At 42.8% G+C, this 25,657-nt stretch overlaps 2 protein-coding genes across 2 annotated transcripts; one reads left to right on the top strand and one right to left on the bottom strand.

Annotated features, from left to right (window-relative positions):
- Positions 1 to 1,363: 1,363 nt before the first annotated feature.
- On the bottom strand, positions 1,364 to 6,803 carry krt8 (keratin 8). The gene is made up of 8 exons (XM_084015388.1): positions 6,253 to 6,803; positions 4,393 to 4,601; positions 3,669 to 3,729; positions 3,309 to 3,404; positions 2,988 to 3,152; positions 2,673 to 2,798; positions 2,290 to 2,554; positions 1,364 to 2,141 (listed from the first exon to the last, which is right to left on the bottom strand). Exons 1-8 carry the CDS (start codon positions 6,682 to 6,684, stop codon positions 1,846 to 1,848), a joined length of 1,650 nt encoding a protein of 549 aa, XP_083871514.1. The 5' UTR covers positions 6,685 to 6,803; the 3' UTR covers positions 1,364 to 1,845.
- LOC311017212 (uncharacterized protein) lies at positions 4,608 to 15,049 on the top strand. The gene is made up of 2 exons (XM_084015431.1): positions 4,608 to 5,122; positions 14,566 to 15,049. The coding sequence occupies exons 1-2, from the start codon at positions 5,017 to 5,019 to the stop codon at positions 15,033 to 15,035; spliced, it is 576 nt and encodes a 191-aa protein (XP_083871557.1). The 5' UTR covers positions 4,608 to 5,016; the 3' UTR covers positions 15,036 to 15,049.
- Positions 15,050 to 25,657: the final 10,608 nt, after the last annotated feature.

Here is a 25,657-nt window from a genome sequence, read left to right as displayed (position 1 = left end):
TGTAAATGTATTGTAACTGTTGTAATTGCCTTGTAACTAAAGAAAATATATTGATTCACTTTTCATGAAAAAAAAGTGTAGTTTGAACTGAATCAGAAATTTAACTTGAGTCAATTTAATAAAATTACATGTAAAAAAATACAGCATTTTAATTGGTTTAATCCAAAGTAAAAACTAAAAAGTAACGTTTTTGTCAACTTTTGTCAACAAAACAAATACATTCTGAATGGACGTACATGGACTTGAGGATTATGTACAGTATTTGTACGATTCCTGGAGATGATTTAAATCCTGGATGATTGTCTGTGTGTGTCCTGTTTGGTGGTTGATCCAAACCCAGTGATGGGCATGCGGAGAACAGACTGGATTATTGCGTATCAGCAGCTCCTGAAGCAGATTGAAGTTCCCAAGCTGGTGGAGAAAGAACATCTTCTGCTGGGCTTTTTTCCTGAACTTTCTTTTTAGTACAGTACAGGTCGAGACAGTAGAGAGAAGGCACTGTGACCACTGCTCACAGTACTGACTGTATTGAATGTTTCGGATTGAATTATCAATATCTAAACACAGCCAGAAATTAAGTAATTAATAATTTTTTTAAAATCAGCAAATTTTAAATGACCAGCAGTGTGTTTGAAGTCACAAACGTGAGACAGCCGTCAGGATTTTGCACCATTCATTAAGAAAAGGTTTTCAATTATTAAATCTTAATAAAATGTAAATTTCTCTCCTAATCGTAAACTTCAGGCCCACTCATGAGTTGATTCTAGGTTATTACTTTACTATTATCTCAAAAGAAACAGGATTTCATAGTTCCTAACCCTCACCTTAATTTAGATCAGCCTCGCAATACTAATACTGACGGCGGTGTGGTTTGACTGTATGTTTTAGTGACCTCTGGTGGTGAGGTTGCAGATTGCACCCAACCTTTTGAACCAGGAGATCTACAGTTCAAAAACATTCTCACAAGTTAGTGTTTCGGAGGAATACGGTGGCCGAAAAGTTTTCCAAGCATTTAGAAGATCAGTGTTGGCTGAAAACAGGTCCAAACGTTTATGAGAACTCTGGTGGCTGTACACCTATCCATTCCTGCCAATTATTATAGGTTAATAATAGGTTATATGCTACACATTGCTCCTTTAAGTGTTCAATAATAATAATTTAAAAAATATAAATTACGATTATGCAAATTTATTTTCCCCTGTGATTAAAGCACATGGCTAAAAAGTCCCTGATTTGTTTCTAGACTGCACTTTTAAATATTCCGTCAGATTTATTGGAATTAAAGTAAATTTAAATTTGAAATAACTACAAAGACATTGCTCTTTGAGTCATCAGCATTAAAAATGTACACAAACACATCATGTTCTTTTGGTAAACACTTTTTTTTAATTTGGTTTGGTAGCAAAAACAGCACCTCAGGACAACAGTATGATGTGCGGGCGAACTGTGCACAGGGAAGACACGCACTGCCTACTGTAGCAGGCAATTTTAAGACAATGGTTGACAACGTTCACTAGATTCACATTCCTTTGACAAGGAAACAACCCTTCATGTAGCTGTTGCAATGATTTTCAAGGGAGTGTTTTATATTTATATACGTACTTCATAGTTATCTCACTTTCTGAGACAAAACGATATTTTTGTAGTAAACACAGTCAGACATCGGACATAAAAAATAAATTCTTTGGTCACTTTCAGATCTTTGGTAGTGTTGTGAATCATTTGTTGCTGTATGGAAAAAATGATGAGGCTCCATTGGAGAGTGGCTTGCAAGCATTTTACTTCAATGTTTGGGGGGGGGGGGGATAATAGCAGACAGGTAGTTGCACATCTAAACTAGACTGCTTAATCCTCGATGACATCAGAAGACTCGGACACCACTCTGCCGTCCTTGGTCTCAATCGTCTTGATAATAATGTTCTTCTTGGACTGGGTGGTGGTGGTGTAGCCGCCGCTGCCGCCGCTGAAGCCGCTGCCGCTGCCGCCGCTGAAGCCACCCATGCCACTGCCATATCCGCCACTGACATATCCGCCACTGCCATATCCGCCACTGCCACCTCCATAGCCGCTGCTTAAACCACTGGAATAGCCGCTTGAGTAGCTGCTCTTCATGCTGTCCATGGGATAACCACCATAGCTTGCTGTTGAGAGAATGGAGAAAAAACAGTTACCCAAGGAAAACTATGGAACTGACAACAACAAAAACAAAACAAAACAAAAATCAAATTAAAGCATTTGACTTCAGTCAATACAAAGACAATGAAGTGGAGGTCTGCGAAGATGACTCACTACTCTGTTGGGAGATGTTGATAGCCTTGATGCCTGTCGCCAGCCTGTCCTCCTCTCCTTCCAGGAGTTTTCTGTAGGTGGCGATCTCAATGTCCAGAGCCAGCTTGACGTTCATCAGGTCCTGGTATTCTCTGATCTGGCGGGCCATGTCCTGCTTGGCTCTCTGCAGGGCTTCTTCCAGGTCCTTAATGCGAGATTTGGCATCCTTCACTGCCATCTCACCACGCTCCTCGGCCTCAGCGATTTGGTTCTCCAAGTTGGCACGCTGGGAGAATAAAAGATCCCCCCCAAAACATCAATCTTTGTCCACTCCCCATATTATGAACTGACAATAACAAACTATATATCATATACCAGGAAGCCAAACAATTTTTTTTCCATACCTGTCCCTTGACGGCATCAATCTCTGATGTGAGTCTCTGGATCATGCGGTTGAGGTCTGCGATCTCTGTCCTGGTAGACCTCAGGTCATCTCCATATCTGTTGGCTGATGTCTGCATCTCCTCATACTAAATAAACAAAACAAAACCCTATTGATGAGAACACTGCATGTTCTGACTCGTGAAATGATTCACCTGATTGACCTTTCTTTCAGTATAAAGGTACTCATGGCAAGTAGGGTTTGCAACAGTCACCATATGTACCTTTCTAGATTAAGAGAAGACAGAAACTGAAACATAAGAAGGGCTCTCAATCACCTTGGATTTGTACCATGTCTCTGCCTCGCAGCGGGTTCTGTTGGCGATATCCTCATACTGAGCCTTGACTTCAGCCACAATGGAGTCCATGTCCAGGTTACGGCTGTTGTCCATCTCCACAATGACTGAAGTGTCCTTGATCTGGCTCTGGAGCTCATGAAGTTCCTGGAGACGCACAAGAAGAGACAGAAATGAACTCCCCTGTCACTGAGGAAACCCATCTAGCGATCCAGCGTGAACTGCACAAGAGATGTACAGAGTTGCAAAATAGGTGCTGAGAAAAAAGTAGGCAAACAAACAAAACGCATTGTGTGTCCGTACCTCCTCATAGATCGACCTGAGGAAGTTGATCTCATCTGTCAGACTCTCGAGCTTGGCCTCCAGCTCAACCTTATTCATGTAGGCCTCATCGACATCCTGGAAATGATGAAAGAGTTTGTTACAACTCTTTTAGAGTTTGGTCTGGTCACATTTTAGTCATTTTTATCCTTCACAGTTTTTGTTAATGACAAATCAACTTTTAGTCAAAACGATTTTTCCCTTAATGTTGTCAGCTATTTTTTATTTAGTCTTAGTCCTGTGTCAAATGTCCCTTTTGATCAGATTATATTGAATATTTCAGTAAATCTTAGTTTAGAAGAATGCAGCTTTTCAGGGTAAGTAGTAAATTATGATGCTCACCTTCTTGATGAGGACAAAGTCATTCTCACATTCCGTGCGCTTGTTGATCTCATCTTCATACCTTAGAGAGAGAAAAAATACAGTTCACGGTTGGATTTTGAATATTCAAACAGCCTCATCTCATGCTGCTGTGTAGATTATACCGCAGAGTAACACCAGGAGGTGCTAGCAGTCCATCCCTAACTCTAATTTTGTCATTTGCCTGGGTTGACTCAGGGCCAAGCTGAGAAGTGTGAATGATATTTCTCCCTCGGGGCTCCTCTGAACTCAGCTGGTACACTTCATTTGTTTGTGGACAACTGACAACTAATATGTGTGCCACCTTTGTTCCTGTTTGTGTTTGTGTGTACAATGCTGTTGCTCTGTAAAAATGTACCTTCAGTCACATGCAATGTCATGAAGTGGGTGTTCAGAAGATGCTTCCTCAGTGCAGTAATTCCCTAAAGTTTGTGCTATGACGCAAGACAATGGACAGATGTAGGGAGTAGTCCACAAAAAGATTAACTCAATGTGCAACAAGGCTGCTTTTAAAGCACAAATTTGACTTGAGGTGTTGCACATTGAAAAATCCATCTGTATTTTATTCATGAATTACGTTTTGGGGGCATATTGAAAATGTTCAACCTAAATGAAAAAAGCTGATAAACCATGTGTATATCTTTATAGGCCTGAGCCTGCATGTAACAGGTCGTTTTGAGCACTCAGTGTCCCAATCCACACTTACTTGTTCTTGAAGTCCTCCACCAGACCCTGCATGTTGTGCAGGTCGGCCTCCAGCTTCATTTTGTCATTGCCCAGGCCGTCAAGCTGTCTGCGCAGGTTGCCAATGTAGGCCTCGAACATGGCGTCGATGTTGGAGCGGGTGGTGGTCTGCCCCTGCAGCAGGTTCCACTTGGTCTCCAGCATCTTGTTCTGCTGCTCCAGGAAGCGAACCTGACGTGTAGATAAAGAGGGGAGGGAAGTATTAGGGTTATTTGTTGCCATTAGTAATCAGCCAGTTACATGCTTGTTTACTGTAACAAATATGAGAAGACTAATCAGTTATGAATAAATACATTAGAGGTTCAATGTAACTGCAGTCTCTGCCCTGACGAAACAACGTCGCCATCTGATCACTCAATCATTACGGCTGGCCTTGCCATTTCACCGGCTACAGTCTTTGTTTTGCTTATCTAACTTTGGAAGCGGCTTGTTTGCTGTGTTTCCAGACTGGCCGTGCTTTTCCAAAGGAAGGCCTGACGTACGTGCATCCTGACACGAGGCAGGGGGTGGAGGGAGGAGGGAGAACAAGACGCGGTCGGAAAAAAGCTGCCAATTGACGAATAGGGCTGGTTAACCCTTCTTCATCATGTCTTCCTGTTTTTGTACAGCAAGGTTCGCTGCCAAAGAAGGCAAATACCCTCAGAGAAGGGGGACGGGAAGGGAAGTTGTATCCGGAGGCAGATGGTGGGAAGGTAAATATTTAACTGTGTTATCGATGTGATGAGAGGAGGGCAGAGAGTAGGAAAGGAGGTGAAGAGAGAAAGTGAGGGCGACATAATAGCTGGGGGGAGGGGTGATGCTGGATGGGGGATTTTCCATATCTGTGAACAGTCAAAAGCAAGGTAGTGAGCTCAATGGACCCTGCTCACTGCACTCCTGATACACTGCACTCTACAGGTGAGATCTCACCAAGAGCTTCTCATTAGAACTGCAGTAAATACAGATAATAAAGTGCTTTTGAAAGGACAGCCACCCACAAGATACTTTTATCTCCTTTGTGTGGATGTATGCAAATTGCACTTTATGTTCTTTTAATCATTGCACCAGGAGGAGGAGGTGGAGAGCTGATATGTAGACAGTCAGCTGCCGTTGCCCGGAACATGAAACCCTTTTTAAATATTAACTCACTGCTGAGCTTCGGAGGACAGACACAATCCTGAGTATTACATGCTGATTTGAATGATTAAAAGTCAACATTGGACACTCCTTTTAAAATGTGTCACCGAGGAAATAAGGTTTTGTCTACAATGTAACAATGGCATTCAGTACTGACTGTGTGTGTGTGTGTGTGTGTGTGTGTGTGTGTGTGTGTGTGTGTGTGTGTGTGAGGGGTGGGGGCCACCAGGGCAGCAGAAAGAGCCACACCCCAGCTAAGGGAGGGATCATTCCCAAGGTAACTCGTATCACAAGCCCTGAGCTCTGCCCTGACACACCCTTTGCTTCTCTCTCTCTATTTGTCTTTCTCAGTCTCTTCTTTCTGCAAGTCTGTTTTTCATCACCATTCAAGGCTAGCCTGAGCCAAAAAAATAGCCTAACCCTAACTTCGAACTAGGGCACATTTTCACTGCATTCTTGGGAGCTGACAAGAGCACAGGAGAATAAATCATGCAGCAAAAGTGTGGAAATCAGCATTGCAAGACATGTGGCAAACAAATGGACCTCTATATCAAATATTGCATAACAATGTCACAGCACAGGCAAGAAACTTTTTCTCTACACCATGACTGAGCTTTCCATGCACCCAAAGCACTTTCTGTGTGAGAAAGAGACAACACCACTACAGAGAAACTGAATCGTTCTGCCTTCTATTACAAGCTCTTACCTTGTCAATGAAGGACGCGAAGCGGTTGTTGAGGGTCTTAATCTGCTCCTTTTCCTGGGTGCGGACAGCTTGGATGGTGGGGTCAATGTCGAGGTTCAAGGGGGCCAGCAGGCTCCTGTTCACTGTTACGGCGGTGATGGGGGCCTGACCACCCATGCCACCACCAAAGCCTGAACCACCCATGCCACCACCATAGCCTGAACCACCCATGCCACCACCAAAGCCCATGCCTCCACCACCCATGCTTGAATTCAGGCCATAGGCAGAGGAGCTGGTGATGCCTCCAAAGCCCCTGTTGCCTCCTCCATAGCTACTCTTGACACTGTAGCTCGTGCGGGTGTTGAGCCCGCCTGGTGCAGTGTAGGACCTGCTGCTGAAGTTCCGTGGGCCGCTTGAACTCTTCACACTGTAGCTGCTCTTATAACTGGTCATTCTGAAATCTGGAGGTTTTCTTTTTCTTTTGGATGAAATTAGTCTGGGAAGGTCAGACCAAATGGCTTGGTTGGCAAGTAAGGCAGGCAGGCAGGCAGGCAGGCAGAGGGGAGAGACCGGTGTGGATAGAAAAGAGAAGAAACTACTGAGGCATTTTAAAGCCTGTGGATGTGGGAGGGGACTGTCCTGAGCTGCCATTGGCTGTCAGCCTGGTTGAGAGAGGGAGGCGGGGCTGTAACATTACACTTCGATGACACATCGTCCAGTCACTCAAAGCCATTACCTGTACTGGTCTCTCTACAGGCTTCTCTGTTGTCAAAGAGTGTGTGTGTGAGTGTGTGCGTGTGTGTGTGTGTGTGTGTGTGTGTGTGTGTGTGTGTGTGTGTGTGTGTGTGTGTGTGTGTGTGTTTGAGTGTGTGTGTGTGTGTCTCCAAAACTATGCAAACACACCACAGCTGATTCAACGGATCCGGGTAAAAGAAAAAAAAACATCTTTTATCCAGGACTAGCTATAGCCTATATCAGAACAAGTTTAGTGTGTAGTGTATGTGTGTATGTGTGTGTGTGTGTGTGTGTGTGTGTGTGTGTGTGTGTGTGTGTGTGTGTGTGTGTGTGTGTGTGTGTAAGGTGGCAACTGCTTATTTCTCTTCGAACATCTAATTACAGTACATTTGGCAACACTTTACATCTATTCAACAACCATTTTTCTTTCCTTTCTACTAGTTTGACATGAGTTTTCACTGTCACGTTCGCATGTCTCATACATTAAATCTACAACATTACTGCACAGTCTTTACAATAGTTCATATATTTTCCTGTTGCTGCATTTCTTTCAACTACAGAATTCTATTTGTATTGTTTTTATTTTCTAGTTTGAAGCATAGGGCCACTGACCAATCTGCCACATTTAAAAGTTGGGAGTGAGAAACCGTTGCATGCATCATGGGTTTATTATGTTAATGTCATATGGTAATTGGCAAGAATTAAAGGTGTTGGCAGGCTGTTGTTTTTTACCTTCTGAGCTCTTTCCATTGTTTTTGCTAAGCTAGGCTTAAGCTTACCAGATGCTAGCTGTAGCTTCATACCTCATCCAACTCTGCAAGAAAGCAAACAAGTGTACATCCCAAACTGTCAAACTATTACTTAAATAAACACAGAAACACTGCAATAAAAGCAGCTCGATATCAGAGTGTATACCACATAGCATCGTTCTCTTGGTGTGCTAGCATGCACCATCAAGCTCAGTTGTTAGCACTGTTACTCCTGGTTCTCACTAAAACACCAACACAGAACAATAATGAATGTGAGCAGCACTTGGGAAATCTAAACGTTAGCATGCCTATATGTCAACATTTGAGCACAACCGTTGCCATCGGTGTTGGATGCTTTAGGGCTCAAAATGATTCAGCTGCATTGTTCCGCATATAATGACATGTAGGGCCTACAGTTTTGTATACTTCTATCTGCAAACCAGGTGAACTGCACTAACCAGCTGTCTTTCATTGCTGTCAAACAAGAGGTATGTTAGGTTAACGCCATTGAGCCTGAGGCTTTTAAAAAACTATGAACTCTAGGCAACGTTTAATTATGCTTGTTTACAACTGTGTGGTTTGTCTAGCTGTCTACACAACACGCACCTCTGATAACACTTACATATCATTTGTCTCTATAAACAAATTCATAACTGTTGGGACCTGGGAGAACCCCTCACTTTGTAAACAAAGAATTCTTACACCACACTGATAACAAAGCCACTATAGCTCCTATAATCCCTGCCTGCACTGGAACTGCAGCATGTTTCCCACCATGCAGCATGTAACTTTAGCACCATACATGGTGGCTCAACCTTCAACTGTCCTTCCACCAATACTGGCCCTGCATTCCTCTCCTCCCCCATTTATTTCCTCCTCCAGTCCCTCACCATGATGACTAATGAGTCTTGGCATTACAAATCCAACCCCCTCCACCACCATATCCTCCATCTTCTCTAACCTTCTTCCTTCCCGGCCATTGGCTCTTGGCCTCATTATTAGTATGGAAACAAACCGAAGTAAAATTCCACTCCTTCAGTCCAAACGGATGCCAGCCTACAAGTGGGGCATTGGGGGCAGACTCGGACTATCAACATTATATACAGCAATACTGATATGGTGTTGTGAGTGTGAGCTTTTACCACAAGGGAAAATCCAATAAGTAAGACAAATAAACTGGACCAAAGGGAACTGCTTTGCTTTGTGAAATGCACATGACTGCAGTGAAACATGTTGATCGTATTTGATCACCAGGTTTAGAGTCATGTGGGATGTCAATTGAAAAGTCACACAAACAGGAGCAGATCACTCTCAGAGTGCTTGGAAGATAATTGAATTTCTGTGATTCCACCATGAATTATGAAATACGCTTTGGCTGATCCTATGACTCTTATTATTCTGGCCAAACCGAATGACTAATGGCAAAAAAATACTTCCAACATGACAATAGTTCAGTGACCTTGCATGCCTTTTTAAACCAAATGCAGTCATGATGCATAGGCAATGTTTAATTCAGAAAAGTTTACATTTAGCATTTATTTGCATTTGATTTGAATATTGGTAGGATGTTAGATTTTTAGAACACTCATGATTTTCAGTCAATACTCTGAAAATAATAATTTTAAAGTCCCAACATCATTTGTATGATCACTCAAACTAAACCAGTAATTGTTTCAACAAACACACTTAAATCTGCGGGTTCATTTGGACAACCTGAGTAATACTCCATTTATGTGCAATGACAACAACATCTCCTGTCTGTCAAGAGGTAAACTAATCTCATTTTGAGTTTCAATTATTCACTAAGCAGAGGGTGGTAACCGTATTATGGCACGCCTGCCATTCATTCCATTCATCTCAATCAATGGTAATGAGGATTTCATCACCAGTCGCATGCTTAAAGTGATTGTTACACCTATCATTGTAACAGCCTGAGGTTGATATCTACTGGCAAGTCACAAGTTTAGCAGACCGCTGATATGTCTTGATTGACTGCGCCTGAGCAGGATTTTTTACTCTGATGAATGAGTGTTAACATAGAGGGACCTTTAAACTGGGTGTGCTGTAACACTATAAACATCTCAGAGGACCTATCGCTGTCAGCTCTGCGCAAAGGTGTCACAAGGCGTGTCAGAGTGTGTTAGAGCTACTGGAGAGTATGTGGGTGTGTGTGTGTGTGGGCGGCACTGTGGTAGTGTTGATGCATGTTACTTTCTCTAGCCCCTGTAGTCGACCATAAAAGACACACAGGGCGGAGAATCCTTTGTTGTGTAGTACACATAAGAAAGTGCAGACAAATCGACCTCGTTTTGGACAAAAAAAAAGTGTTGCTTTCTGGCCATGTCCTTAACAGTTTAAATACAGTATGTAATATCGACATGCAAATTATTCACAATAAAAATAAATAAAAACCAGTGTGTCGCCATACAAGACTGATGAAAGTCATAGCATTTTGATATTATGGCAGTCGCAAGAATTGTACATTGTACTTTTCTGCAAACCACAGGATATGTTGAATGTCAACGTCTCATACACATTGTATCACACTTGAAACACAGAATGCCAAATGGTTAACATCGTGGAATGATTGGTTAATCTTAGACAACATAACTACTTGGTTATGGTTGGAAAAAAGATCATGGTCTGTGTTGAAATTATAATGTAACAGCATTATATGACAACTTAGCTGAAATGATTAGGAAATGCTGCATTATAAGTAAAAACTTGCATATAACTAGCATTGATAATTGATCAATAATTTGATGTCGTACGAGACACGAAGAGGGCCTCCTAGATGAAAGTCCTGTGTTTGTTCCCACCTGTTTTGCCCATTGTTGTACCATGTAAATCCCATACCACATAAATTTCAATACGGCCACCCATTATACTACATTCCTTTTCCCTGGACATCGCTTGTTGTATTACAACACTTGCCTGAGCCAAATACAAAAACAGTGTCATTAAATATGTTCTTGGTTTGCAAAAAACACATTTTTTCCTGGCGACTGGGATGGTTTTTGTTACTGGGTGGTTTCAGTGCAGTGTGTCTTAAGTTCAACAATATCTTCAAACTGTCCAGCAGCCCTTCCTGGCAGGATACATTATAATTACCCTGCACATTTTGTTTTAAGGCCCCATTGTGTTGCAGTTCAGCCTTCTTTATCATCAAGCTGTGAAAAACGACCCTACGTCCCAGATAGACACACCTGTTGTACTTTGCTTTCCTCTGGAACAGCAGTTCTATCGCATTTTCTGGATAAATATTAGATTACACAGCAGCGTCTAGTAGCCTGGCGTGAGGCAGATGAACACTGTCATGCAATCCTGTAGGCTAAACCATTGAGCTTTGCATTGTTGCTTCACAACTGCATTGCAAAAAAATGCTATCCTGACATACAACAATGTTTGGGTGGAATTTATCATGTAAAATAATTCTTACTCAAGTGTAACAACATAATCAAAGCTCAAAAATGCTATTGCAAACTTTTCAGAGCTTTCACTTGCAAATGTTCAACCGAATGGATAGCTATTTAAGCTTGTTTAGTGTTTGAAGCTATTCAGGGCTCAATCCTCCTCCTAAAAAAAGTCATCAACCAAACTCACGTCAAATTTTTAATTCAATCAATCCTTTTCGTTAATCCGTCTGAGGCTGTGGCTAGCAGCTAACAGTGCTTACAGCACAAACAATGGCGACAGATATGATAGTTTGATCACATCACACCATCCTTCATTCACTTCATTGGCTTCCTGTTTCATTGAGGATTAAATATAAAACCTCTCTTCTCACCCACAGAAATGCCCCTCCCTACCTCAAAGAACTCCTCACATCAGGCTTTCTGTTCAGCCGCCCTGGGATTCCCTCCCTGATCACCTGAGAGCTCCGCAAAACATTGACTCCTTTAAGAAGGGCCTAAAAACTTTTCTTTTTTAAAAAGTATTTTAGTTAAATTGTGCTCTTTTTGTGCTGTCCTTAAACCTGCTTTAATTCTGTTTTAATTTTGTTTTAATTTTGTTTTACTCTGTAGCACCTTGAGATCGTTCTTAACAATGAAAAGTGCATTACAAATAAAATGTATTATTATTATTGTGTTGGCAGGGAACATTTGGAGACTTTCTGCTAAAATTAAACCTCCCCTAAAGAAAATAAATGGCCTTTCCACAAGTCATAAAATTTTGAATATGTGACATAACTTTCATGAAAAATATGAGAAAGCAGTTTTCCTTCCCAGGGATGTGATGATTACAGACATAACATGTATGTAATGTAATCCAGTAGGGAGAAACAGCCAATCTAAATGTCAACCTGCAACTTTCTCACTTCAGAAAGTTTGTGTGTTTTGGTGTAGTCTATTAGAAAGAGCAATATAATAACCTGATGAAAATATCCTGTTTATTTTTAAACAGGATTATCCATCCATCCATCCATTTTCTTCCGCTTATCCGGTACCGGGTCGCGGGGGCAGCTGCCTGAGCAGGGATTATTTTATTGAAAAATCATTGCTATGAAAAAGAACCAATAAGGCAATACAAACCAATACAAACAAAACTACATTGTTAGGTCTGGGCAACAAATCTACTTTTTTAGGTCTAGGCAAGAAAACTATAGTGTTGGGTCTAGGTAAGAAGAGTACTTGGTTAGGTTTAGGAAAGAAATGTCTTTACATAATTTAAAATAAATCAATAATAACTATAGGTTTCACACAGGACTCCTGGGTTTAAAGCCCATGTTAGGCCCATCTGTACACCCTAACCTCCTCCCTATGCTCACTTTGATTAAATCATATTTCTATAGAACCAATTTGTGCGTTCACCTCGACAGAAAATCCAAATAGATTTTCCATTCCATTGGTCATTTTGCTTGTCTTTGTGAGATCAGGCTTTATTTCACTATTGTTTTTAAACACAAGTGTGCACAGAATGATTGACTAAAGATGATGTTCCTTTTTTCTACTAGAGTACTACTGCCTGATATTTATAACACTTTGACCAGATACCATAAAGCATACTTAGAAAAACATGGAGGGAAAAAAAGAGTGGCATGGAGAGAAAACGAAGATTTTCCATGGAAAAATGTGTTCCTACTCAGCTCAGTGGCCCTGCGCCTAGTTTACCAGTGCCCACAAAAAAATGGCTTCTCTATTTGATTTTCTGTCTCCTGCTCTTTCCTTCCTCTCTTTTCGAACAGCATCATTTCCTGGTTTCTAAAACAAAGACTTTGTGTAGTGTGCGTGTGTGTGTGTGTGTGTGTGTGTGTGTGTGTGTGTGCGCGCGCTAGGACTTTTCCTCTTATGGATTTACATTAATTGAATATGCATGTATCCCTCTTCTCTGTTTTTTATCAACACACACACAAACATACACCAAATGTTCCTGTTATGTTTCTCTGTACGTGTCCCCATATGATCCTTCCTCAACACTTTTTCCTCCGCCCATGACCCGTCACCCTAGCCCTCGCCACACCCACCGTCGTCATGGCAACGGGGGTTTACCACAGAGCAAGGATGACTTTGCCAGATGCATATGGAAATAGTTTGTGTGGCTGCCATGGATACGGAGATACATGGAACCATACAATGTGTAATTACGCATGGAGTTGTGTGGTGTGCAGCGTGCGTGTGTGTGTCACTACAGATATGGAGTCGCCTCTCCTCCTGGTCTGGACGGGGAGACTCATTCACAGACGCAGTCCTCATGTAAAACAGATTTGTGTCAGTGCTCTGAGGCTCATACTCCAAGCCTGAGTGTCCCCTTTAAAAAGCAAAATGACTGATAACCCAAACAGTCCCTCCAGGCTGTAGAACAATGCAAAGACAAATACACATTGGCACAGACTTTACGTGGGAAAAGGAAGTCTATGAGTTTGTGTGGCTGTTGGAGTCTGCATTAAGTTTTTTTGTAAATAGTGCAAATTCTGTGTGTGTGTGTGTGTGTGTGTGTGTGTGTGTGTGTGTGTGTGTGTGTGTGTGTGTGTGTGTGTGTGTGTGTGTTGAATCTGTTTCCAATCAGAGCGCTGCCTACAATAGTCTCCCTTGTTTAAGCTGTGTGTGGTTTCAATTGCTCGAATGTAATAAAGACATTTGTTGGTCAAACATGAACAATTTCAAACTGAACAAAGTCTCACAATAGTCAGACAGTTCTGAAGTGTGCCTCCGACTAGAAGATTTCAACAAGATGGCATGCGGTTGTGTATTCTGCTCCCCTGGTGGTAGCTATTTGGTGATTCCATGATGGTTTCTTTTCACGTTTGAGTGAGAACAGAAATGCTTAAAATATACAAAGGAAGTGCTAGATGCTTGTAATGCAACTCAGCAAAGGGCTGACTAATACTTTATATGGTAGGAACTTTTTAGAAGTATCTTTATTATTATTATTATTATTATTATTATTATTATTATTATTATAATAATAATAATAATAATAATAATAATAATAATAATAATAATAATAAGCAGTAGAAATGGATGGATAGATAATAATAATAATAATAATAATAATAATAATAATGCATTTCATTTCAGGGTGCCTTTGTTAACACTCAAGGTTGCCTTACAGTTTAAAAGAGGCAAGTACAGTTACAACAGGAAAATACAGTTAAAACAAGCAAAAATTTAAATAATGGATCAAATGAAATGAAAATGGAACAAAAAATCTGCATTATAATCATGTTAATATGTTATGAGGTACAGGACCAATTTGAAATTCACAAGGTAAAGAAATCAAAGTGTATGTAGATTTAGTTTTCTTTCATCGTCAGTCAACTTAATTAATCGGGGTTCCCGAGCGTGATGCCGCTGATGCGGAGGGCTGCAACCCATTCCTCACAAACTGTTCTATCCTCTTCTCTCTACAGCCCAACACCTTCGCCTCCGAATAAGCCAGGGTGGCGCTCACCAGAAACCATCTGACGGGTCCTACCAGACCTTCGCCACCGAGCTTCGCAGGGTGTTCGGAGTAGCATCGCAAGGTCCTTATGCCTCAGGTGGCCTCCTGGGGCTCAGCCAAGGGTCCTGCTCCGTGGTCGACTTCCTCATCCAAGCCCTGCTGAGTGAGTGGAACCAACCAGCCCAGGTCAACGCTTTCCTTCTGGGGCTACAGACTATATCACACGAGCCCTCCTCGCTCAACGGCATCATCGAGCTGGTCTCCCGCATCGGCATGCGCATCCAGGCCAGACGACGGGAGAGGCGCTTGGATCGACGTCCAATCAAGCGGCTGTCAGCTCCTCCCTGTCAGCTCCTCCCTGGCCGTCATCTCTTCCTGCAGGTCAACCCACGAGGGAGTTCGAGCCCATTTGGCCGGCCGGGCCAGCCTCACCCCTAAGGAGAGAGAGAGAGACGCGGTGTGGGGAACCTCTGTCTCTACAGTGGTCAAGGAGGACACTTCATCTTCAAGTGTCCGGTAAAAGCCCGGGCTCACCAGTGAAGGAGGAGGTCCTGGTGAGCCACACAAGCCCAACTGCTGTTGCCTTGGTGCTCTCAGAGTCTTGCCACGCTTATAGACTCCAGTTCCGACGTGAATATTATGGACGATGTTCAGCAAGGCCAAGGCTACATCTCTTCCTCCGCATAGACCTTACGACTGCAGTATCTATCTCCAACACGGCTCTGCTCCACCTAGAGGCCGCCTGTATTCCCTGGCCGTCCCTGAGAGAGAGTTGATGGACAAATGCATAAAGGACTCTCCGGCGGTGAACATTCCACTCCTCATTGTCCCCGGCAGGAGCTGGGTTCTTCTTTGCATCAAAGACGGATAAGACACTTCGTATGTGCATTGAATATCAAGGGCTTAACAGTATGATGATAAAGAAGCGCTACCCTCTTCCTCTCATCTCATCCGCCTTCGAGCTCCTTGAAGGCGCCACCATCTACACTAAGCTCGACCTACGTAATGCCTACCATCTGGTCCGGATCCCCGAGGAGGACAAATGGAAGACGCTGTTTAACACCCCCTCCGACCATCACGAGTACCTGGTGATGCCCTTCGGCCTCACCAACGCCCCTGCTATCTTCCAAGCCCTGGGAAACAACATGCTAAGACAATGCTTAACAAATTCAAAGTCTACCTCGACGACATCCTGATCTTCTCCCGGTCCAGAGACGAACACATCCACCAGGTCCAGCTAGTCCTGAAGCACCTCCTGGCGAACCCTCTGTTCGTGAACGCGTAGAAGAGCGAGTACCACGCCTCATCTGTCTCCTTCCTGTAGTACATCATAGGGAGGGGGACCGTGCAGATGGACTCTGCAAAGGTCTCCACCGTCACTGCCTGGCCTGTCCTGGACTCCTGCAAGCAGCTTCAACAGTTCCTGGGGTTTGCCAACTCCTACCGGAGTTTCAGCCGAGGATACAGCATGGTGGCAGCCCTCCTCACTTCCCTCACTTCCTCAAAGGTGCCCTTCTGGTGGACGTCGGCCGCCCAGGACAGGCATGGGCCCTTAAGACATGATTCACTTGGCCCCCATTGTGGTCATGCCAGATCCTGAACAGGGCTGTACAGTGCGACATATATGTACGCACGTGCTACACTAAAACATGCCTGTGCTAAGAATGAATCTGCCCTGTAGCACAGGGTGCTATGGGCAGATTTAGCCATAAAAAAAAAGAAATCTTTCTGTGTAGAACGATGGTACTACGACCATAGACGTCGGAACTAGGGGTGCAGGGGGTGCGGCCGCACCCCCTCCCATCCACCCCCCATCAGCCTCCCCGCGGCATCCGAGCGCTCTTTCTCAGCCTTGCGCACGTTGAAAACCTGGCTGCGCACCACTAGGAAGCAGGAGAGACTTACGCATTACGCTAATCATAACTCTACACTATGTTAATTAATCGCTGTTGTTAGCAGGTTCCATGAGCTGGACACCGACTCACGGAGCGGCTCCCGGGATCAACAGCTGAATGGCAGCGGCGAAGAGGCAGAGGCTTCGCTTTTATGTCCGCGTCATAACGCTTTTGGTGCGTGTTTAAAACAGTAGGTTTACTTCAAAAGGCGAGCGTAAGACGCTGTCAGAGCGTTTATGAACAGTGTTTTACAGCTCCCTCTAAATGTCTCAAAGTAGGCTTTCAGGTAATTTCGTGGAAGACGTACGGCAAAATCTGGAATGAAAAATGGCACTGTTATTTCATCCCCGAATCCCATTCATAAACACAATATCTAATATCAGTTAACGAGTCGTTTTCCATTTCTCGTTTTCCGTTTTTAAAACGAATAACGGGATACAAGTCATTTTTCTGTTTTTCGTTATTTTATTTTCAAGCGAAAAACGAGAAACGACTCGTTTTTGCGATTGTTGACTTCAAAGCGAAAGTTGGATGGCCGCAACGTACACGGACCGTTTATCCAGTTAATCATTGTGTGCGTCTCTCCCCTGACCCTCCCAACAAAAATCCTGCCCCCCCCCTCTCAGAAAATAGTTCCGACGTCCATGACTTTGACCCGCCCAAGGTTGTGTAAAAATGGCTGGCCACTTCCCAGAGGGCCAGGAGGCCATTTACAAAGCAGTGGCCAGCAGACAGTCTTTAGACTGGCAGTGTTTCAACGCCTGTTATGTAAAAATTAGTTAAAGGGTAATAAAGATGCTTCTTCTGCATTTTTAGGGTGTGCTACAACTCTCTGGTCCTGTGCTAAAAAACTCTCAGCCTCTGTAGCACTGGTGCTATGTGCTGAAAAAGTTAACGTACAGCCCTGCTGAATGGCAGTTCGGGGTCGAGGTGGACGCCTCCGATGTGGGAGTCGGTGATGTCCTATCCCAGAGGGCCGCCACCGACCAGAAACTACACCCCTGCACGTTTTTCTCCAAGCAGTTGACCCCGGCCGAGAGCAACAGAGAGCTTCTCGCAGTCAAGTTCGCCTTGAAGGAGTGTCGACACTGACTCACATGGTTCAACTTCACCCTCTCATATCTGCCGGGGTCTCATAACTTCAAGCCCGAAGCCCTGTCCTGGCAGTTCCAGGAGGAAGAGGGGGACTCTGCTGGCCCTGATACCATCCTTCCACCCTCCCGCTTGGGCGCTACACTCACCTGGGAGGTCAAGGAGAGAGTCAGAGCCGCCATCCAGGACCAACTCATGCCCTCCCAATCATTTGTTCTTGTCACCCTATCTTCTGTCCGAGGTCCTTCAGTGGGCCCACAGCTCCCAACTCACCTGCCACTCTGGTGTCCAGAGAACCAAGGAGGTAATCCAGCGCCGTTTCTGGTAGTGCTCCCTGGGAGAGGACACAGGGGCTGCGGTCCCTGCTCAGAGAATCTGACCGCTTCACTAAACTACGTCATTATAATCCTGCTAATGATTAACAGCAGATGATCAGCACCGATGAGTGACCTGGGTCTGCGCTGGAGAAAATACAATAATGGACTACAAAAAGTGCATCGTCCACTTCTTCCCATGTTGTTGGTTTATAAACAGCTTGTTCACTGACCGGCTTCAGGTCCAGCAGCTCCTCCTTCCTGTTTGACCGTTTGCTGTATTTACAATTAATTTGCGGTTTTAGTTTAGTTTCTGTCAAACATTTGTAACATGATTAAAATAAATTAATACAAATACCATTAAATTATTATCACTGTCCACACACATTTATCAACACAAATCCAATTACTATATGTCTGCATGAAAGTAATTGTTAAATATGCATATCGTTTGTGTTCATGAACGGCCGAAGTGTGCGGCACTTTAAATATTGCTCTTGCAAGGCATTGTGGGTCGGCGTAATCTCCTTTCCTTTCGTATAGGAAGGTCCGTTGCATCCTATACTAAAGGAGATCTGAAAGGAAGCATTGGAGCTCCTTTCCTTTGCATTTAGAGAATTCAAACGGCTCTTATCATGGCGGCCACTTGTTTACTTCCAGGGCTTCCTTGCTCTAGGCTCCTGCGGGTCTCTTGCATCCACTCCAACAAGTTGGGTGGGAAAAATTCACGTAAAAGACGAAATAAGCTTTTTTTCCTCAAAATTAGTGATTTTTGTTTTTTTGCAGAATATGCAAGTTGAGATCATGAAGAAGCCACTCCATGTTTCAGATAACAGCATTGGTTGCCATAAAAGTATACATTTTGAATTTGTAGTTTCGGAAAAAATCTGCCGTTGTCTCTGTCTCTGCTGGGGCGTGTACGGCGATGCAGTTCATTTCCATACTGATCACTGTTGGCCATTCACGCGCTGTTGTTATTTCTGCCGAAAGAGAGCAAACGGACATACAGTAGTTACGTAAGGGGCCTGTTGGCATTGCTTGAATTGACTGTGATGCTAATGGTTTAGCAACTAGCCTACCTTAGGACAATAGGCCTAGACGGTGCCTGTTAGCATGACACATGATGTGAAACTTCTTTGTTTTCCTTTTCAGAATTGGCAGACACCCTGACTGATATAATCACTTTGTGGAGAATGGGCCTGGACTAAATTCATTTAATTCTAGTACTGTCTGTACTGTAGGATTTTTTTTTCCTCCAATGTTTACATTGTACACTTTAAGCATTTCGATTTCAATAAAGTACCTTCTATTTCTGATCAGTCGAAGTGCCTAACGAAACTAACACTACATCAACATTACCAACATGATAACTGCTTTTGATAACCATTGTTCAAACCACTACAATACTTTCTGCCCTGCAGACTAACAGATACCAGATATCACTGAGTGACATCTGTAGGGGGAGGGCTTATCTGAATGAGATGCAAATGAGCACCATTGTGTTTCCTTTCTGGCCAGGTGAGGTGAGGTGAGATTTGCAAATCTTTCAGGCCAGTTTTCTCAGTGAACGGTTTTCAGAGAAGCATACATTCAAATGGCCACAACTTCGTCAAATATTATCAGAATCAGAATGACTCAAAATGCCCCGAGGCCGACTTGTTCCTGGTTTTGCCGTGGCTGGTCATATGGCCACTAAATCCTGGGCCACTTGCTAATGTATTCTACCCACTCACTTTGAGATCTGGAGAGTCTATTTTTTTAGTTTGGACAAAATGTGGTGCTTAATTCTCTTCCATAGCTTGACAAGCTATCACATATGGCCGCACAAGTAACGTATCATACATAAAAATAGAAAAGATGGATAGATTTACAGATTCACACAAAAATAGACAATACATAGAGTGAAATACGTCCCAAAACAAGAAATCCTTCTCCCTCATTATACAATTTACAACAAAGTAGGGAGCCTACTTTGTTGTAAATTCTATATGCATCAAACTTAAGTTGTAAAAGTGCAACTCTCCCAACGACCATAAACTGAGATGCAATCACCCCTATGAAGCCACAGAACAACAGTGTCTTTCAAATCCCAGCACTTTACATCCAAATGTCTTGGTGTTGCTGAGAAAGGGCAAGGAAAATAAAAGTTACAGGATATTGGCATCAGGCCTGGAAAAGAGGGTGTTTTAAGGTTGTAATTACATGTGCCTGGTTCAATTTGTAAAAGGCACAAACATGCAAACCATTTTCACATATTCTGGTCCTGTGCATCATTGATTCCATTTTGGCAGGAGGTATATAAAGTTTTGCAAAGCATTTTTCAGACAGACATTAAATTTAAATTTGAGTCTTTATACTTGGGTGCCATAACATCAGAAAATGTTTCTTCTAATGTCAAATACTTATTTCGGATCCTAAGAGCTGCGAGCAGAAAGGCTATTCCTAGAAGGTGGTTAAAACCAGGAAAACCTACTGTGGAAGAATGGATTGACATAATGATGTTTTTTATACAGAAAGGATTTCCTTTGCTTTTAGATTGCAACAGGGAACTCTTTTGAAAAGATGGGAAAGATGGATAACATATATCACACCAATATGACCATCATTTGTCTAAAGTGGATTTTTGTGTCATTGTGTGCTTTATGTGTCATCAGACTGATCTCATAAAGTGGCGTATGTATGACACGCCAACTCGTATGCTATTATGGCGTGCTATCACTACGCACAATCGCCTTTTCGCGTGTTTATCAACCTAACCCTAAAGGGCGTTTACATACACGCAGATGTGATGGGTCGTTTCGCTCAGAACGTACACATACATGTGGATAGCTCCAATTGCGTACAGATAACACGCCACAGGAAGTGGCGTGTATATTTACGAAAAGTCATGATGCCACGTTGGTGTCATTGAGGTTTACTCCAGCATGTTTGTTTATTAAGTTATTGTTCTTATTTTACTATATTTAAAAAATGGTTAGGCCTATACGTATATATTACTGGATGTGTGAATACCTAATGGTCCTTGCACACTTTTGTACTGCTCACTGGGTCTGGGATACTTTACTGTGCAGGCTAAATGAGAAGCACGAAATGTATTATCATTGACTATATGGACCTGGAAAATCATAATAAAAAAATAATTAAAAAAAGGCACAAACATATCTGCTCATAACTGGTTCAACTGTTCACTCTGCATGCTGTTTGACTCATACTCCAACAATGTTGTTGACTGATATGAGTGAGAGATTCATTCATAAAAACAACCCATATACAGTCTTTATATAAGGTCTTTATGGAGGTGATATACAGTTACATGTCTGCAGTTAAACTGTGTCAAGGCTTCGGGTACAGTGAGAAGGGAGATTCATAATCAAGTTGGAATTGACACTGAGACATTTCTGCAAAAATGTTAGCCCTCCCATGCAAGCTGTCTTGAGCCACCTCTATGTTCAACCCATACAAACACACTTCAGTCACTGTGTGATACCACAGTCACATTCTTGTCTGCGTGCAAAGATGTGACATTGACAAGGAAAACACACATTCAGGAACACAGGCATGTGCATTCTGATTACAGACTGTTTAAATCATATTCAGTTTATGTTATTTATAGTGTCATATCTCTCTAGTACAATTCAAGCTGACATAGCCAATGGTCTTGTATGTCATCAGTTCTACTGCAAACCAGGCCTTCTCTAGATTACAATCTTCTTTAAATAAATCTACACATCTTACATTGATTAAAGCTTAACACCAAAAAGACAAACATAGGTACTATTCACAAGAGATAATAACACAACACTCAAAAAGAAACAAGACTAAGGGTCTACTGCCATTCGGGCTCTGTGGGGCAGTACCATAAGAAATGTATACTTGACCCCGTATTCTATGCACAGTGCTTCTCCTGTTGAGGTTTCTATATAATTTTCGACATACTTTTATAAAGTTTTACAATATAAAACCTCCACAGTTCAAAACTACCTAATATAAATTGTCATACTTGATGTTGGTTGCAGATCAAGGAGTCCTGTTACCAGTATCTGCTAACTGATAATGTTAGAATACTAACATGGTTATAATGTCAATGCTAAAACACTAATGCCAAGCAGGTATAATATTTAGCATGTCCACCATCTTAGCTTAGCATGTTAGCATGCAGCTAATTATCACTAAATCTGGGGCAACGCTGAGGTTAATGTTACAGTTGACAAGACCTATAAGTGTTGTCAAAAGTACAGCTGTACCAGTTGGTTTGCCAGCCGTAAACATAACACTTTTTGTTAGATTACGACTCTGACTGGCAACCTGACGGCTACAAGCTTAACACAAGTTATTCACTGAGATGGTCAAACACAAGTTATAAACACTAATTTAGACAGCAGCACATGCTGCATACACCTGTATACCTTTAGGCATCATGTAGATGTTTACACTAATGGGGTTGTAAATCTCTTTCTTTGAGCGGTCCTTCAAGGCATTCACAAAAGAACTCATAATCATGTGTTCAACAGAAAGATTTATGAGTATGAGGCCTCTCACTGCATTTCCCCCTGGAAACCATGTGTTTTGGTCACTATGCTAAGACACAGATAAAAAGTCAGGAGGAGGTACAATGTGTTGCTATAGAGATCAAATTGTTGGACAATCAAACACAATGCCCCTTCTTCAACCACAACCTCTACAAAGTGTCTCGCCTCTTGCCTCACACTTCTCTACATTACTATGTCAGTGTCAGCACATTTCACTTTCAGGGCCGTAGTTTTGTGGCGCAGCGCAGGGTTGCGCAGGGTGGCGGAGCCGGCGTAATGCAAGTTTCGACCAGCGCAGCCTTGCGCACGGTTAGTTTGGCAGTTTGGTGGATCGCCTGCGCCAGGGGGAGGCAGCAGGGGGAGGCGTCACTGATTTAGCTTGGTGCAGCAGAAGTTTCATGGCAAAAAGCCTCGCCGAGACTGCGCCGAAAACCCGCCAGCTCCAACCTGGTCTACTCTTGGCGCAAGGCGAATTACAGCTGGCGGAGTGGCAGTTTGGCTGATTGGCGCGCAGTACGCACACATCACCGAGACCTCACAGGCAGGTTTCCACAGTTCCAGGCACATTTAAATGCAATAATTAATCACAACAAACACTATTTAATGCAACTAATTGAATCAACACGTGAATTTATATCTATATAGATTGTCCCGTCACATGTGACGTCAGATCAAAGGCGGATGGCACGCGTAACGGAAACTCAGCCTGACTGAATTAACACAGCTGAAACTTGGACGTCTCGGACCAAAACATCTCCCTCTCTCTCCTGTTTTTCATATCTATCCACTGCTAATTAAATGCGTCTAAAAAAATCTTTAAAAAAAAAATACAGCAGCTCGTGCTGGTCTTGCGCGGCAGCCTGTTGTCCGTGGAGAGACGCGCAACTTTGCCGCGAGCTGGAACCAGAGTTGGGGCTGCAGCTGGTCTGAGCGGCCCACGAGGTCCCGGTGTCCCGCCGTTCTGGTGTTGGACGGGGAATCCAGTGCAGCTGTGGAGCGCAGATGATGAAGACGGTGATGATGATGATGAATGGCCCGGCCGGCTTGCTATTATGTCTACTGCTGTGCGCCCTGACCCTGCTTTGTGATATACATGCCTAAAATGTGTCTACAATTTCTATAGTGATATAATATCGGCATTATAATTATATTATGATATATATTATGATACGCGCGCACAGCGCATGATGAGGAGCGGCGGCGCTGTTTCTGTCATCGGGTTGTCAAGTGACGAAACTTGCACTGAACCTCCCCTAACGCATTAAAGGTGAGGAGAGGAGCTCATTTGATTGGTGAAGATCTGAATCGGCTGTATTAATCCCAGTCCACGCCTCGTCTCCTCCTCGTCTCCCACTCACGCCTTCTTCTCCTCCCACTTTCCCACTTGCGCAGGTGGGAGTGACGGGAGGAGTGACGGGAGGTGTGCCTGCGCTAGCCTGCGCGGTGCACGAAACTTGCAAAGTCCAGGCGTACACACCCCGTCGGCGTGGCGCACGTGCGCTGCGTGCTGACTGCGCCTGGTCTACGAAACTAGGGCCCTCAGACACTAATCATAGAAGTCCATGAGACGTATATTTAAATCTTTCCTGGTATTCACGTAGTATAGCCTTGGACTTCAGTAATACAATATGCCAAACATAAACTACATGCGTCAGAACAAGTTGAAGGATATGCAACTAACAGCAAGGTAGTTTTTGTAACATTTCCTGCTGACAGCCAGATGAGAGTAGATGAGTACTGTGCACAGTATAACCCACGAGCAATCTTGTTTTCACACAGTTTGCATCACTGTTTGATCTTGGACAGCTAGGTGGGTCACAGGTCAAAAGAGTTTTTCACTTTTTTCTCTTCCCTTCAAGCGAACCATTTTTTTTCCTGACCCGCTGTATACAGGTAAATATAAATCTTCACATCCCCAGATTGTGTCTTGCTTATATGCAGCTGGGTGTGCCTGTGTTTAAAGTGACACAAAAGCATATACAAAGTCTGATTACAGTGTTTAAATGGGCCTACTCTAATGTTTGTCTGCTGAGTGAGGCCCTCTTCATTTTGGTATAGTGTGGGGTGATTTGGGTTTCAAGACTAAATGGACGCTAAAGAATGTGGGTGGCATTTTTATTTATCCAGTATTTAGCCAGGCAGTTTCATGCAAAAAAAAAAGTAAGATACACAAACAATACAAAAAGGCAACCTGATATAGGCCAAACCAGCAATATCCATAACATATTCCGGTGAAGGATTATGTAAAACAGCAATATATTACAAAATATGTTCCATGCCAAGGACGCATAAAAGTAGCCTGATCTCACAGAAATACGTAAAATGACCAAAACCTCTTCACAGCACATTAGATCTGGTGCCACTTAATGGGCTAAAATTAATTACGAAAACAAATGACAACAAAATGACCCAGCTTTGACATTTAAAATAATCGGATATGTAATGGAAAGTAGATTTTTTAAAATAGAAAAGGCCCAGTTTTGGACTTTTGTATCGTGGTAATGAGTATGTATTATTGTAGTGAGCGAGGTGATTTATATAAAGCTTAAAGCACCGTAGACACCATTTGTTGGACCTTTTAAAATATCTAGTGTTTATGTTGGTTTAAAATCAAGGAAAATATACCTATACACAAAGCGTATTTTGAATCTTGTAAGATAACAGCTATATTAACTCGGTGTAACGCCTGAATGAACAGGGATCTGTCTTTAATGTGTTGAGATATCGTGCAGTATCCAATAACAGACAGTCTGGCATGTAGTCATTGCCTTTGTTTGTCAGTTGGTGAGGCTTCCGCATTGGTAATGATACTGGTTATGTTAAGTAATGATACTGGTTATGTTAAGAATATTGGGTTTAGCCAATCATAGGCAGAGTAGGGAAGGTCATGCCAGAAATATATCAACACTGAGAAGGGCCAGCATAATGATTAGCAATGTACTTCTGTTTGTTGTACATTGGATGCAATGAGAAAATGGGACACATTTTGGACTACTGAGGCTGTTGGAACAATGGCATGGCACCGATCTGAGGAAACAGACTGTGTGGTAACAGCATGGTGATGATAAGATTTCAAACAGACAGGACATGTTAATAAAGCTTGTCAAATTATATTATAAGATTTCACAGTTTACTAAAACTGTATTTCCTTTTGCATAAACTCCAACACTAATGCCTCAGTGAGTGTGTAACAGCACAAACATACATTTAATTACATTTCATTTATTTTA

This window comes from Eutrigla gurnardus, assembly GCF_963514095.1.
Source record: "Eutrigla gurnardus genome assembly, chromosome: 8".
NCBI lineage: Eukaryota > Metazoa > Chordata > Actinopteri > Perciformes > Triglidae > Eutrigla > Eutrigla gurnardus.
This window is presented reverse-complemented; position numbering and strand designations above follow the sequence as displayed.